Source organism: Ananas comosus, linkage group 9 (assembly GCF_001540865.1).
Source record: "Ananas comosus cultivar F153 linkage group 9, ASM154086v1, whole genome shotgun sequence".
Lineage (NCBI taxonomy): Eukaryota > Viridiplantae > Streptophyta > Magnoliopsida > Poales > Bromeliaceae > Ananas > Ananas comosus.
Window position 1 is genome coordinate 1,505,516 of NC_033629.1, and position 15,667 is coordinate 1,521,182.

At 38.2% G+C, this 15,667-nt stretch overlaps 1 protein-coding gene across 2 annotated transcripts; it reads left to right on the top strand.

The window, feature by feature from the left end:
* LOC109715194 (protein PAT1 homolog 1-like) lies at positions 3,586–15,052 on the top strand. 2 transcript variants are annotated; one of them, XM_020240091.1, is made up of 5 exons: positions 3,586–3,973; positions 4,734–4,897; positions 11,392–11,448; positions 11,838–11,907; positions 12,068–15,052. In XM_020240091.1, the coding sequence occupies exons 1-5, from the start codon at positions 3,886–3,888 to the stop codon at positions 14,104–14,106; spliced, it is 2,418 nt and encodes an 805-aa protein (XP_020095680.1). In that variant the 5' UTR covers positions 3,586–3,885; the 3' UTR covers positions 14,107–15,052. The 2 variants fall into 2 exon arrangements, with proteins under 2 accessions (XP_020095680.1, XP_020095681.1); XM_020240092.1 differs by having other exon boundaries at positions 4,737–4,897.

Sequence of the window (15,667 nt, forward strand, 5' to 3'; positions counted from 1 at the left end):
CAATAACTTGATACTTTTAAAAATAAAGGAGCTCAATTATATATATATATATATATATATATATATAGCTCCTATTTTTGGTACAAAGGAAAGAATTTTGGTAGGAAAAAGCATTCATACGTGTGAGATTCTGGAAGAGACTATCTTGGTCTAGTAGGTTCTCTTGAGTCTCGAAGCAATGAACACAAGGAGACAATGCGGGACCACGTGTATTTTACATTATTAACCCTGTTGTTTCGCCCGAGGCGAGGTTCAGAATGTATAGTAACTTTTTCAATAAAGTAGAGTTCACATATAAATTATTTTATTTTTGCTGTTTGTTAATAGTATATCTGCTGAATTAAAGTTCTTCAAATTTTGCTCTTTGTTTAATAAAAAGTGAATAGTATGAAAATTGAAAGTGTCGGAGATGAGTTAATATATTTATTTTATTTTTCGCAATTGATTTCGACTTCAAATAGTTTTAGCTGAAAATGTAAAATAATTATATTTCAAATCGGAAACTTCCGGTACCAACCGGTAGGGCGCCAAAACTTTTGATTCATACACAGTTTGTTTGGATAAGTTGTTTCTTTTCTTAAAAAAAAAAAAAAAAATCAGTGGCCATTGGCTTATGAAATTAGAAGAACTTTTGTTTATTTAAAGTTTTTTTTAAAAAAAATTGAAAATTTGGTTGGGCTGGGCCCATATTAGCCCACCCAATTGGGCCGGGCCCATAATGTTTTGGACTTCCGTTAATTATTTCCTTTCGTAACCTGGGCCTGGGCCCATAAAACCAAATCAGGCCTAAAAAGTGGGCCCATTTTTTGACACACATTATTATTCCAACATTATTGAGGATGGTAGGCTATTATACCGTTAATAGCACCAAGTCATTGGTGAAGTTTTCAGCCCTTGGATGAGGAAATATACGGTTAGGATGATGTAGTCCTCGAGAATTAAGTTGGTGGTTAATTAAATAATATAATTTAACAGACGAAAATAGTCAAAAAAATATATCTAACGTCAGAAAATTCGATAGTACCAAGAGCTCAGTGCTATTGATAGGATAATAACCATATTGTGTGTGTGTGTGTGTGTGTGTGTGTGTGTGTTGTAGATGGCTCATCCCTAACAAGTATATATAGATGTCTCATCACTAAATAGGATATATAGATGTCTCATCACTAACAAGTAATAAATTATAAAAGAGAAATTGTCCAGTACAATAGGTGCATAATTATTTTTTTGTAATGTATTTATAAAATTTTATTGTAAAAGTAGATATCAATTAATTTTTGTATCTAGACTTTTTATATATTATAAATTACATTAATTAAATTAGATTTTTAATTTTGTTACATTAATTATTAAAGTAATAATTAAATTAAATTTTTAATTTAGTTAATCATAGATTAAATAATTAATTTTGGTTAGTTTTTGATAGTTTTATCTCTCTTATATTACATTGTTATGATTTTGAAGGAACATATTTATGATGACAAAATTAAAAATATAAAAGATTTTATAACAGTAACAAATCAGAGGAATATATTTAAAAACATCAAGACTTTTGCAGAAACAACATATAAAAGTTGAACTTTATAGGGATATATTTGTCATTCATTATATTTACAAATATCTGTATGAAATTAACCTTTTAATATAATATTATAATTAATAGTCCAAGTAAGCTATGATGTGTAATCCGTGAATACTTCGTCAAATAATGTCAAAATCGAGCCAACTCAGCTATGCTGTACAAAATTAAGTACACTTACACCAAAATACAATATCAAATAAAAAAAAAGAAAAACTTTAAATATTTCATATTTTCTTACTTTATTACTCTGTGGTTTAAAGTGTATTAATTTAGTGCCCTATGATTTTATTTTTATCTTTTTATTATCAATTCCACTAATTTTTTAATTAAATCAGTGACAAAATTAAAACTAAAAAGTACTAAAGTGAATATTCGATAAACCTAGGTGGGTATCTGAATTTTTTATATATAATTTAATAAAATATTAACGAAAAAGTAGACGAAAAGATGAAAATAAAATCACATGATACTAAAATGAGAAAATACGAAACCACAGAGGTGGTATTTGAAGTTTACCCTAAAAAAAATATTGAGAAGTATTTATTAATCCTAAAATGAGCAGAGTCTGATCGAAACCGGATCGAATTGGTAGGATTTTCAAATTGGGTAGTGTGTCGTCTAATCAAATTTAGTTAGTAAATAATAAATAATAAATGCAAGAGATACATTCATATGATATTTAACTATAAATTAATGGTTTTATATCAGAATGGGAGCTACTCACATGAACTTGGAGGAGTGTCTCCGTCACTCAACCACCCAATATTGCATTAAAAATATATAAAAATAATACTGAGTGAGGCCGGTATGCTTCTGAAAGCACAGAGTCCTCCATACTTTTAAGTCGTTTTCTTTCAAACATAAAATTGATATAGTTTTTGCTTATATTTAAATTTGTACTTATCATTGAAATAAACAATTTTTATTTATGTCCGAACCAAATGCAGCTTTGAAAAATATTACTGTAATAGGATTATTAGGGTGTGGGATAATGATATTTGTTTCCACACATTTTACTTTTTTTTTTTCTTTTGTTTGCTTTTTAAATATTTTATTGGCGGATGGTTCACCATCTCGTGTTGTATGGACACGCGTTAAGTAAATTAGTTGTTATTTTAATCAAAGTTCAAACTTTTAAAATTATGATCTATTCCAAATAGGACGATAAATAATGACCATTTTTTTAAAAAAGAAAAAATACTTCGAATGTGTTTTGATCCATCAAGAAAATGGAGCGGGAGGTGGAGACTATCTAAATCTGCCAAAAGTTATCTCCTAATCAAATCTGTCCGAAATTTGAATAATACTTAATTTGCTCTGAATTTGCCAAATAGATAAATACAAGTTGTGGTGAATTATAGTAACTAATGGAAATTTTTCTAAATAGATACAACAATTTTCATATGCACATTCCTTGCTATAATGAACCTAACAATAACATGGAATATTCCTTTATCATCATTACAATAAATAGAATCATACATATATCCTCACTAATAGGAAAGCTCCAATGTCAAATAATAATTCCCTCCTATTGTCCACATGCTTAATATTTGTATGAATATATAAATATGTCCAATATCTTTTACATAAAAAAAATTTAATATCATTTAAAAAATAATCATTTATAAATGATTAAAAAATGCTAATTTATTTTACTTTATAATTTCACAATAATTTATTATTTTAGTTTTCGAATAATTATTATTAGAATGAAAATTCATGTCTAGCAAGTACTTTTTTAATTCAATTTTATATTATAATTTAACTAGTGTAATTCAAGTGTGAAAGCATGAACTTTGTTTAGGCAAAAAGAAGCATAATGTAATAACAAATTACCCACTAATTACCACCTAATTATTTCAAATTAGCAAAAAAAAAATCTAAAAGAATACACAAAATGATGATATGATATCAATATAATAATAATAATAATATAATATATAAAGTGTGAACAACACCTCACTGCCCTTTCCCACCTTTTATGCGGACGCACGGAAAAAAGGTTTCAAAAAAAAAAAAAGAAAAAAAGAGAGCGAATATTAAAGCACGGAGACCCTTTTCTCCCTAAATTTCCCTTTTATTTTTCCTTTTTTTTCTCTCCTATTATTTTTGGCCTCCGAGCTTTTATTTCTTTTAATAATTTCTCTCGTCTTTTTAATTGATCTCAGATATCAGTTCTGAGAAACCCTAACCCTAGAATCGGAGAGATCGTAGGCGGAAACCCTCTAGATCTCTACAATCGTTGGGAATTGGTGTCTCGTTTAGGGTTTGGAGAGCTAGGGTTTAAGTAGTTAGTATCGATGAGAGGAGTCGAGGGAGAGGGTGGTGGGGTTGCGGAGAACCCGGGCCCCGTTAGCGACCTCGGAGAATCGGGCGATGCTGTTGCTGGTATCCTCTCTTATTTCTCTAATTTTGCTCGATTTTTGTATTAATTTGATGAATTTGGTGTTGGATTGAGCTCGTTTTGAGGCGATTCTTAGATTTGAGATGGGTTCCTCTTAACCTGTGTGGTATGTCGAATTAGGGTCTTATTTTAAGATTTGGTTGTTGTTGTATGAGTAGGAGATGAAACTTTGTACGGTAGTAAATAATCACAAAGTTCTAAGTAATTAGTCGTGCAATTATACTTTAGATTGCTATTTTTGGTTTATTAGTGTTGTAGTGTGGTTTTGCACAGGCGATGATTGTATATGTTCTATGTTTTTACAAACTGATTACGAATGCTCATCTTGGTGTCTTTCTACCTGAGGAATGTAGTCCCATGTCTTATTTGTTTATTAATTGAGACCTGAAACTTGTTGCTGTGTTGGTTCAAAATTATTGCTTCTCAAACTTTATTGTTCGACTAAGTTCATTATTCTTCATTTAGTACCTAAATTGCTTTCTTTTAGCTGCATTAGCATGTAAATTCTCGATATATGTATAATGTCAGGATGACCCCTTGTTGCTTCTCCTTTCATTCTACTAACCGCTGACTCAATTTCTCCTGTTTTTGCATTTATCCTCTTTCCTGTTTATGTCCTGAGAACTGCAGCTCATGAAATGAATATGTGTACCCTTACACTGATATCTGCACATTTCACATTTGCTATGCTGTCGACCTTTTCATTTTCTCTATTGTTGATGCAACTTCAACTCTATTTGTCAGCAGATAATGCCGCTTTTGATGCTTCACAATATGCGTTCTTCGGTAAGGGGATTGTGGAAGAGGTTGAACTAGGTGGGCTAGAAGATGAAATTGATAATGATACAGGATCTGGTGGGCCTGCTGACGAAGAATATCATTTCTCTTCATTTGGAAATAGAGAAGAGGTTAGATCCTTTATTTTACACAATGCGGATTAAGTGCCTTTTCCAAAGTCTGGTTCGTACTGTATTTCTTTTGCTATTAGTTATTTAATTTCAGCTTTGTTTCGTTTTGCTCTTTGCAATTTCTGCTTTTGTTCCTTGCCTTGATTTTCTGGTACTATTGTTGAAATACTATGTTAGTTGTATATATTTGTCTGTATCTACTTAATATCACAAATTAATCTACTTAATATCATGAATAAAATCTCATACAGTTTTTCATTGAAGACCTTGGAGCTTTCTCTTATTAATTCTTCTATCTCAAGGTTTGAATTTACCATAATTCAGCGGGATTCGTAAAATGGTACTGCTTTCGCTAGGCTGTGTTCCCATTGTCTCTTTAGGTAGCGTTTGATTCGGGGATAAGCAAGAACTAGCTGTTCCAGGGATAGGTACAAATATAGGGATAAGAGTAATTTTGTGTTTGGATGAAAATAGATATAAGGATAGGTATAAGGAGGGATAAGGAAAAAATGTTTCGATGGTATTTGGGGATAAGAGGATAGTGGGTTGGTGAAATGTAAAAATTACCTAAATACCCCTACTGAGAAAAAGAGAAGGGTGAGTTGTAGGATTTGTAAGTTATATTTTTTTTATATCCATATCTACGTAAAATAATGCGATTATTTTTTACCGATTATTTTTGAACCGATACAATAATAAATAAATCAAAATGTAGCGCGACAGTTGTAACAAAAGACATACGCTATTTTCGAAAAGACGTCCAAACAGGTAGGTGCAAATGGCGCAAATTCCAAATTGTACCATAGCACAGAATCAATATTCTTTCTAACATGAATGCATTTAGACACATTACATAAATATATTACACATGATGATTATATCTAGGCCTACAACCAAATAAAAGCATGAATCTTCAGGATCGATTATTCCATAGTTGGTCGGTAATAGAGCGCCGCAAGGAGTCCCCTCGTGTCAAATCATCGCCTCCACTTGGAATAGGCTCTAGATCGCCAACGTCGCCCTCAGGGGTTTCTTGCTCTAATTGTTCTGCAAAATATCTATCATTTCCTTACTGTCGTCGAATAAAATTATGCAGCACACAACATGCCATAGGTATTAAACATTGAACTTTGATGGGAAATGGAGTGCTTGAGTTAAAATCTTAAACCGCTTCTTTAAAATACCAAAACTCTTCTCTACGACATTTCTCAATTGCGCATGTCAATGATTATATAAATCTCGGGGATTCTGATGCGTGCGGGCCTGCGTAGAAGTGTCAAATTGGCTGAGATGATACCGCTTACCCCGGTAAAGTGCTAAAAACTTGTCAGTGTTTGCGTACCCCGAATCGACCAAATAATATTTACCTATACCAATGAATAGAGTATTTACTCAATTTTTTTTGGGCTATAAATATGTAAATATCGAACAATATATTAGCATTTACCTTCGGGAACTGTAAAACCCCCCATATCGCACACCCATCGAAGAACACGCATATCTGCAGCCGATCCTTCCCAACCAGTGCAAATGAAATAGAAAATATGGTCGAATGATACTGCAGCCATCATATTTTGTGACGTAAATCCTTTGCGGCAGCGAAAACGTGGTTACTTACTCTTTTCGACACACACAGGGATGTGTGTTCCGTCTATCGCACCAATTGCATTCTACAACATAAGATTCATTAAGAAATATTTGACAGAAAGATACATTCGCAAAAGGAAAATATATTGTCATCATGCCAACTTACCTTAAATGGATGGAAATTTATGTTGTTCCGAATTCTTGGATGCGTGCCCGTATTACTTGGCGGCAAATTCATGTAATCATCCTTGAGCGTTATAAGCGCTCGTAGCACATTGTTGAAATGCCGACTAATTGTCTCTCCTGAATGTTGAAATGTTTCTGCCAACACTCTATTTCCCACGCCATGACCGACACAAAATAGAAAAATAGCTAGTTGCTCATCGGCCGTCATACGTCGTGTTGCTCGTATCAACCCTTGAGGAAGCAGCACATCGCGAAGTGTGATAAAAGTTGATGTTGACATGCGAAAGTGGTGGTACCCTCTGTCTGGATGACCATTGAGAAGATCAGTAACTATTTCATGGCCTGAAAAAGGCCGTGTTCTAGAAGGCCGTCTGTGCAACGTGTTAGCAAATGTAAGATAGTCCTGATCATAGAGTATCACGAAAACTTGGTCCCAGTAATCATCATCTTCATCTAGCATTGTCATAATATTTGCTAATCTTGGCGACGAGAAAATAAAACGATTCAGTAAATCACCCATATCAACGGTAACAATAAAAAAGATAATCAATAAATTGTACCTAATTGCAATCAGGAAGTGTAAAGCAAATAATGGCCACCCATTGCCTTCTACCTTGTAGATTATAACATGCATGATATGACAAGTTGGTTCACAAAACATAGGTTACAAACGATTGATTTTGTCCCAACTAAAAGTCTTTTCTAATCTACAAGCAAACACCAAAGATGAACACATAATGCAACATAAAATACAATGCACATAAAAGCCACACACGCATAATGCAACCTAAATTACATGCGAAATAAAAGCAAAGTCTAAAAACCAATATACAACAGTAGAAAGTAGTGACGTGGAGACAACGCATGCTAGCTGGAAAAAGTGATCTACAATCTCGGAAAGTCAGGCCTATAGTTGACGTTATGCACGTCAACTTGTTGGTTAATCCACACAAGTGCAAGCTCATCAGTCATTGTCATAAAAAATCGCCTATGTGCCTCATCCAACAATGAATTCCCAGCCGCCAAGGCACGTATATTCGTCGTGCCCACTAGATTATAAACTTTGTTCATACAAACTTCAATTGTTGGGATTGTCGATCGACTAGTCTTCTCTATATCTATCATTTCCCGTGCAAGCTCGAGCTTTTGCTTCCCGATCTCTACTATCTCAGACAATGCCGTGGCTCCCAGGTCACTCTTCTTCTTTCTCCCGCCAGAGGACGAAGCATGTTTTCGTGCCTGTGCAGAGAGTGGTGGGGATCTAGGCCGTTTACCTGCAGAGCTATGTCCTGATCCACTATCATAACCTCCGACAGGAGGTTGGCCGCGAGGTGGGCTAGGAGAAGGCGAAGATCTACACTGCCCGCCTGTTTCATTACCGGGTGTGCTTGCCTCACCTGGTTCAAACAAAACGGGTCAAGAGATGAATAGCAAGCTGTCTAACTCCTCTGATTGTATCATTCTCACTAGGTGAAGATGACGATGAACTAACAACAGTAGGTGGTTGAACTGTTTCCGACGATAGCCCGAAGAGGCCGGTCGCCACAGATGATCCACACAGGAAGGCAATGTTGTTATAAGCAGGAAATGGTTTATCCCTGCACTTCGCGTATGCGGGAGTCGCCTGAATACAGAGTACTATACATTAGAAAACATTAATAAGATGGTTCAAGAAAATACTGTTTGTATGTACTATCATACGAAGTCTTACCGCAATTACTGCATTCCAATCAGTAGGGTCACCAGCCGTGGGTATATTGTTCACTGTCCCAACCCCAACCGCTAAGGTGAGCTAGTTTGTCGTACAACATGTAGAGCCTCTTCAACACCTTGAGGCAGTTACTGATATGTTGTTTTGACCTGTTTGTGTGTTGAAACCCTCAACGATTCTACTCCACGCAACACGAGTGAAACTACCCCCAACGTAGTTTTCGAGTGCGTGCTCATCCATCAAAATACTCAACAAAATGCTATCAACGTGATCAGTCCAATTGGCGGTACGGGTCCTTATTTGATTGGGGCCTCTGCTTGAACCCTCTACATGACAAATTGGGGTTGCATTATCCAAACCCCTTGTTTTGTTTTCTTTTGGACTTAGCGAAAATATTGCTGAGTCGCATCTGTACGTGGACGACATTATTTTTTATTCACCTCAATACAACAGAGTTTATCATAATAGGTAAATATCTCATGCAGATGATCATAAATAGGTAAATATCTCAGCAGATGAGCAGAAATAATCCAAATGACAAGACAAAAGAAAATAATGTGATGTGTATAAGTAAGCCCTCCTTGAGAAGAAACTGTAGCACACTTGATTTCTCTGATTGATAAACCATGGTAGCAATGCTGTGAGGCGTTGTGGCTCAGAGGGTCCCCGATTACCATGGGGCTGCACAAAATATGACTTCCATGCCTACCAACAAATGGTAACGGAAACCGGCATCATTGGCAATTCAATCAACAGTAGGTGCAAACCGATCGCTATACACGTATTCCATCATTTTAATTCAAATGCCCACAATCAAGGTTAAAATCCGAACAGATATTAATGTCGAAACTTTCGGTAAGTTTTACCTTCGAGTACCAGTGGGGGAGCAAGAGCAGGGGTACGACAGTGGCATTAGAACGCAACCGATCTCGCAGCAACGGTTTCGCAAGCCCACAAGCTTCGGGGACACCACGGGTATGGTCGGCCAGAGATGAAGGGAGGGAGAGGACTCACGGGAGGGAGAGGTGGAGAGAGCGGAACATGGTGCAGGGGAGAGGGAGCTCGGTGAGGGAGAGGTGGAGAGGGCGGAACCGGCTGCAGGGCAGAGGGAGCTCGGTGAGGTGAGGGCTGCAAGAAAGCTCGCCTGAAACCTACCAGCGGTGAAGATCCGCCCTTGGATCGCACCAGGGCTTTCGTAAACCCACAAGATTTGGGGAAACCACGAGCGCTGACGGCCGGAGGCGAAGGGAGGGAGAGGACTCACGGGAGGGAGAGGTGGAGAGAGAGGAACCGGCAGCAGGAGAGATGGAGCTCGGTGAGGTGAGGTGGAGAGAGAGGAAACGGCTCGATCCACGTCGAGTGGGTGCAGGGGTGCAAGAAAGCCTGCCGGAAACCCACCGGCGATGCAGATCCGGCCTTGGATCGCACCTTTCGCAAACCCACAAGATTTGGGGAAACCACGGGCGCCGACGGCTGGAGGCGAAGGGAGGGAGAAGACTCACGGGAGGGAGAGGTAGAGAGAGACGAACCCACGGCGGGAGAGAAGGAGCTCGGTGAGGTAAGGTGGAGAGAGAGGAACCAGCTGCAGGATCTCGGTGAGAAAGAGCCAGAGAGGGAGCCAAACCTTGTGACGAAGAAGGGGAGAAGAAGCCAGCAGGGGTATTTTTGGAAAATTTCACTCACGGGGCACACAACGACAAAAGGGGGGTGGGCCCCCCTCACTTATCCCAATGTTGTTCCCACCACCTAAAAAGTTGTTTGGGGATAAGCTGGGGGATTAGAGCTAATCCCCCAGCTTATTCCATTCCCAAACACTGCCTTAATGTGTTCTATGAAAAGCTACCAATGGATCTTAATCTTTCAATTAAGTGGTTCAAGTGAAGGAGTTTTTTCCTTATAGATAACCTAGTAAATTGAGAACACGGACAATATGGAATATATTTCTGCATTTACGTCACCGAAAAATAGGTGTTAAATTTAAATAGATAAATGTATGGTTAGTTCTCTGAATTTTGTCTTAATGCCATCTGATCCTTGAATAGCTTACTTATTGGATTAGCATTGGTCCATACTGAACTTTGGCTATGCCATCATTGGCTCTCTTTATAGTCTACTATTCTTAAGATCTATCACAACAAATGCGGCTTGTAGGGTAACTTCGAAGCTGGTAATCACATCGAGTACAAAAAGAGATCTCGTTAGGCTTGGCTGTTTAGGAGACCTGTATGTAGGTTTTAAAGCTGGTGAGAAATTTAGAAACCACGAGATTGAAACAATTTTAATGACAGCAGCATTTTTTGCCCTAATGCATATTCTAATGCCGCAGGCTGATGGAGCTATTGATTACTCATGTGCCTCTGCCTTTACAAGAGAAACACTTTCCTGTCCCTTCATATCTGTTTCCTTCTTTCATATTTTGGACGGGGACCTCTTTTCTTTCATATTGAGTAGAGAAGACAAGAAACTAGTCGATCATTATCCTGGACAGCAAGCTACATGATTTTGGCCAATGGAATATTGGGATGTTAGAACATCCCAATTAATGCAACTTGCATTCTTATGGTACCTTGAACCATGGTGTTGCAGCAATTTCAGAGAAGGCAACCATAAAAGTCCTTTTGTGGCCCGATTCTTTCATGTGTTATTTTTCCTTTTCAGTTGTTGATTCACATACCTTAGAACTGCCATGCTGACTATTACTTTCTTTGTATCCTCAACAGGGAGGAAGAACCCTCCCGTTTGTTCCCTACTTAAATTTGGTCACTCTAGATTTTATTCCATTTGTTGTGTTTCTGTGGAAAATTTAAGTAGCAAGGCTCATTTGGTGTGTTGCAGCTAGATATTTCTTCTTTATTGCAGCACCATTTCTTTAGTGTTGTTGGAATGCTTTGTAGTCTCCGTATTTTAAATTTTTGGCTTACTGCTGGCTTTGTATTTTGGTGCATGATAGTTTCATTGCTTGAGAAGCTGCAGTGAATTTCTTAAACAGAATTTTATGTTTTGTATGCAGGTTGAAGGATTGGGTTCTTTATCTGATATTGATGATCTTACAAGCACATTTGCAAAGGTAGGTGTCTGGTTATGATTCTTTATCCTATGTTTGACTGATGTGAAATCTTATGTAGTTTGTCTTTTTTATCTTATAATATAATAGTTTTGGCCAGTATATCTATATCTTTTTCTATCTTGATTTAATTTAACAATATATTATAGTGTTCAAAAGATGTATCTTTTAAATGTTGATGTTTATTAAATTCATACACTTTAGGATGCTTCCTATTAGATTCCTACCTTTTCGGATTTTATTGTGTGCTTGGTGCTTATATCAGATAGTATGAGAAAGATTTAGTTTTATGTTGGAAAATGGCTGCTTAGCGTCATTGTAGTGAATATGTTAAAACCATTTCCTTAAGAGTCATTGTAGAGTATACAATAATATGTCTTTTTGGGTATCAGCTGAACAGAGTTGTTAATGAACCAAGGCATGCTGGAGTTATTGGAGATAGAGGATCTTTTTCTAGAGAAAGTGAGTCTCTCTCTCTCTCTCTCTCTCTCTCTCTCTCTCTCTCTAGATACAGAATAAGTGTTCTTCTACTCTAGCATAAGAACATAATAGGAGCTGGAAGAACTGCCCTTATTTCCTGCCCTACCACACACTTACTAAAATTGCGCTTCTATTTCTTCAGGTTCTTCAACCTCTGACTGGATTCAGGAGGCGGAGTACCCAAGTTGGACAGAACAGCAGTTTTTAGATGCTGAAAGTGCCCAAGAAGCCAAAAGATGGTGGTCGCATCCTGACCGTTCATTGTTGTGGCTTGCAGATTCCAAACCACTGTACAGAACATCCTCATACCCTCAGCAGCAACCACAACATCACCTGAGCGAACAAATCCTTGTCCCCAAATCATCTTTCCCTTCCTATCCTTCGCCGGGTGGTGGCAACCGATCCTACCCTTCGCTAAATCTGACTCGCCACTCAAGCATCCCTTCTCTCAGTAGTGGCCTCCATTTGCCTTCTCCTAGTGCTTCTCCTTTTTCGGGTCTCTCAGGACTACCTCATGGCCGCCGCTATGGTGGGAGTTTGCCTTTTACTCCATCAAATCTGTCAATTAGTGGCCAGCCCCAAAACCATTGGTCATTCCAAGCCAACCAGTTTGCAGCAGAGCATCTGAATCTATTACCCGGCTTGTTACAACAGTTTCCTCATCCGGATGGTTTGATTCCATCATCTCGGCTCTTGTCTCAGCAGCAGCAACAGCAGCTCCAGCTATCTCTTCCTTACCCACACTTGCAGTCTCACCTCTTCAATCGCCATCCACAGCCAATCAGAGACCAGCGGTCTAAACCATCGCACAGGGGAAGACACAATGCCACACGCCTTTCCCAACAGTCTTCTGACGCGAGTAGCCAGAAGAGTGAAACAGGGTGGCTGCAGTTCAGATCCAAATACATGTCCGCCGAAGAGATCGAGAGCATTTTGAGGATGCAGCATGCCGCAACTCACAGCAATGATCCTTATATAGATGACTACTACCACCAGGCTTGTCTCGCAAAGAAGTCCTCTAATTCCCGGTTTAAGCATCATTTCTGCCCAACCTCTATAAAGGATCTGCCATCAAGAACACGCTCAAACAGCGAACAGCACGCATACCTCCATGTCGATGCGCTGGGGAGGGTTTCTTTCTCCTCCATCCGACGGCCGCGCCCTCTCCTCGAAGTGGACCCGCCATCATCCGCATCAGGCAATGGGGTCCACGAACAGAAGTCTTCTGTAAAGCCCTTAGAGCAGGAACCTATGCTGGCTGCAAGAATCACCGTTGAGGATGGGCTTTGCCTTCTGCTTGACGTAGATGACATTGATCGGCTTCTACAGTCCAGCCAGTCACAGGATGGCGGCTTCCATCTGAAGCGTCGGAGGGAAGTGCTTTTGGAAGGGCTTGCGACTTCGCTTCAGCTCGTGGACCCCCTTGGGCCGGGCAAGCCTGGCCACTCAGCAGGGCTTGGACCACAGGATGACCTCATCTTCCTCCGTATAATGTCACTTCCTAAAGGCCGGAAGCTCTTATTGCACTACCTTCAGCTTCTTATACCTGGAAGCGAGCTTGTGCGCATAGTCTGCATGGCCATTTTCCGCCACCTTAGGTTTCTGTTCGGTGGATTGTCCTCAGACCTTGGTGCGGCAGAAACAACCACCAACCTTGCAAGAACTGTTTCTTCTTGCATGCACAGTATGGAACTTAGTGCTCTAAGTGCTTGTCTTGCTGCCATCGTCTGCTCCTCCGAACAGCCGCCTCTTCGCCCTCTCGGTAGTTCGGCTGGCGACGGGGCTTCTGTAATTATAAAAGCGCTTCTAGACCGAGCAACAGAGCTTCTCACTGATTCCCATGCTTCGACCAGCTATAGTGTGTCTCACCGAGCTCTTTGGCAGGCGTCTTTTGATGCTTTCTTCGGGCTTCTTACGAATTATTGTCTCAGTAAATATGAGAGCATAATGCAAATGCTGTTCATACAAGCGCCACCAAGTGCGGCTATAATTGGATCTGGAGCAACCAGAGCTATAAGCAGGGAGATGCCAATTGAGCTTCTTCGTGCAAGCCTCCCTCACACGAATGAGCAGCAAAGAAGAAAGCTACTCGATTTTGCTCAGAGATCGATGCCCGTCACTGGTTTTAATACTCACGGTGGTGACAGCGGGCCCATTACTTCTGAATCTGTCCCTGGCTAATGTACCATCAAGAGATAATTAAGCGGCTTGATTAAACCATGTCGTCTGTGAATTATCTGCAACCCTCTGTGAAGCAAAACACACACGGTCTGCCTATATAGAACATAACCCGCAGAAGGGGAAGATGATAATATTTAAGGTTCAGATTAAACTTTAGACACTCTTTCTTTTTCGTCTTTCAATTGCTTCTTTGGCATCTGAACGCATCAATCGATGCATAAGTATAGCGTTTTAGACTGGGATTCTTGCTGGGGAGCTTTAATTCACGGGTCTATTTCTCAAGGTGTTGAAAAGTTGTACAGGGTCTCTGTTGCTGTAACCTTCTTCGAATGTTCTTTTGAAGGCGACCGAAGGTGTCATAAGCTCAGGTTCTTTTTATGTTATTACTTTTGGTGGGTAAGGAAAGCTTGGCGGTAGCTTCTATACGGTCGGGAGCTGTGGCTATGGTCAAGTTCTGCACAGTTTGTTCTTCTTTTTCTTTCCTCTGCATTATTTTTCTCCTTTGCTCAAATTTCAGTTGCGCCATGTAGTATTCTAATCATCTTGGACGAAGTGTTAAATACTCCGCAAATGAACTCGTTACTACTTAATGGTAGGTGTAATATTTCCTGTTTATGTTTTTATTTAGTGGGTCTATGGACATGGTCAGATGTTGCTGTCGAATTCGATAATATCAGAAAATCAGGTATGTTTTTCTGATAAGCTCTCTTGAGTTAAGTTGGTTATCTGTCATTTGTTGCTACTGCAGAATTGGAATGTAAACAAATATTATCCTGTGGGATCTCTGATGTGAATTAGGTGGCAACTAAAATTTCCCAAAATGGAGGAGCTACTTGATCTGCAGCTGTTGTTTTCAGAGTTTCTCTTGTAAGAATTTGAAGCCCCAGGTATATGTATTTTACTACTGCTAAATGCAATTTAAAGAAAAAGTTGTTTTGTGTTTTCATTTTTGGCTTATCGTAGGTTGTAATGAGTATCAATGTTACATCCAACTAATCGAAGGGTTAATATTTCCACACTGTCATATCAATTTTTTATTTTTAATATCAATTTTTTTTTAAAAAACAAATGTCTAAACTCTTAAATGGATTGGTGTAACCTTTATAGGCTAAAATACAGTTTTTTTTTTTTTTTTTTTTAAAAATTTGTTTTTTTTTTTTTTTTTTTTTTTTTGTAAATATCTGTTTTTATACTCTATCTTCATGTCCTTTAAAAACTTCTATTTTACCCTCTCAAAATTTAAGAATGTAGTATTTAGCCTTACGCCGTTTGTATTTCGTCAACGTTTTATGTATACATTGTATGGTATAACTGGATAATTATTAATATACTCATTAGAAACGGCGAAAAAGGAAAAGCTAATTAGTAAATAATTGAACCTTTTTTTTAAAAAAAAGTTGCCTAAATTTAGGAGAAAATTTAAAATATGCATTCCTACTATTTTTAAGGATATATACATTGAATATCTTAACGAGTTACCCAATCATGCAACTACAATTTATACACAATTAGTTAAAGTGTTACACATTTAAATTTCAAGAAGGCAAAATAAAAAACATTT

Bases quoted from the DNA above. Each gene is read 5' to 3' on its own strand.
- LOC109715194 (XM_020240091.1), top strand. From the start codon at position 3,886: ATGAGAGGAGTCGAGGGAGAGGGTGGTGGGGTTGCGGAGAACCCGGGC. The intron at 3,974-4,733 runs GTATCCTCTCTT...TCTATTTGTCAG, and splicing joins ATCGGGCGATGCTGTTGCTG to CAGATAATGCCGCTTTTGAT. The intron at 11,449-11,837 runs GTAGGTGTCTGG...TTTGGGTATCAG, and splicing joins TTACAAGCACATTTGCAAAG to CTGAACAGAGTTGTTAATGA.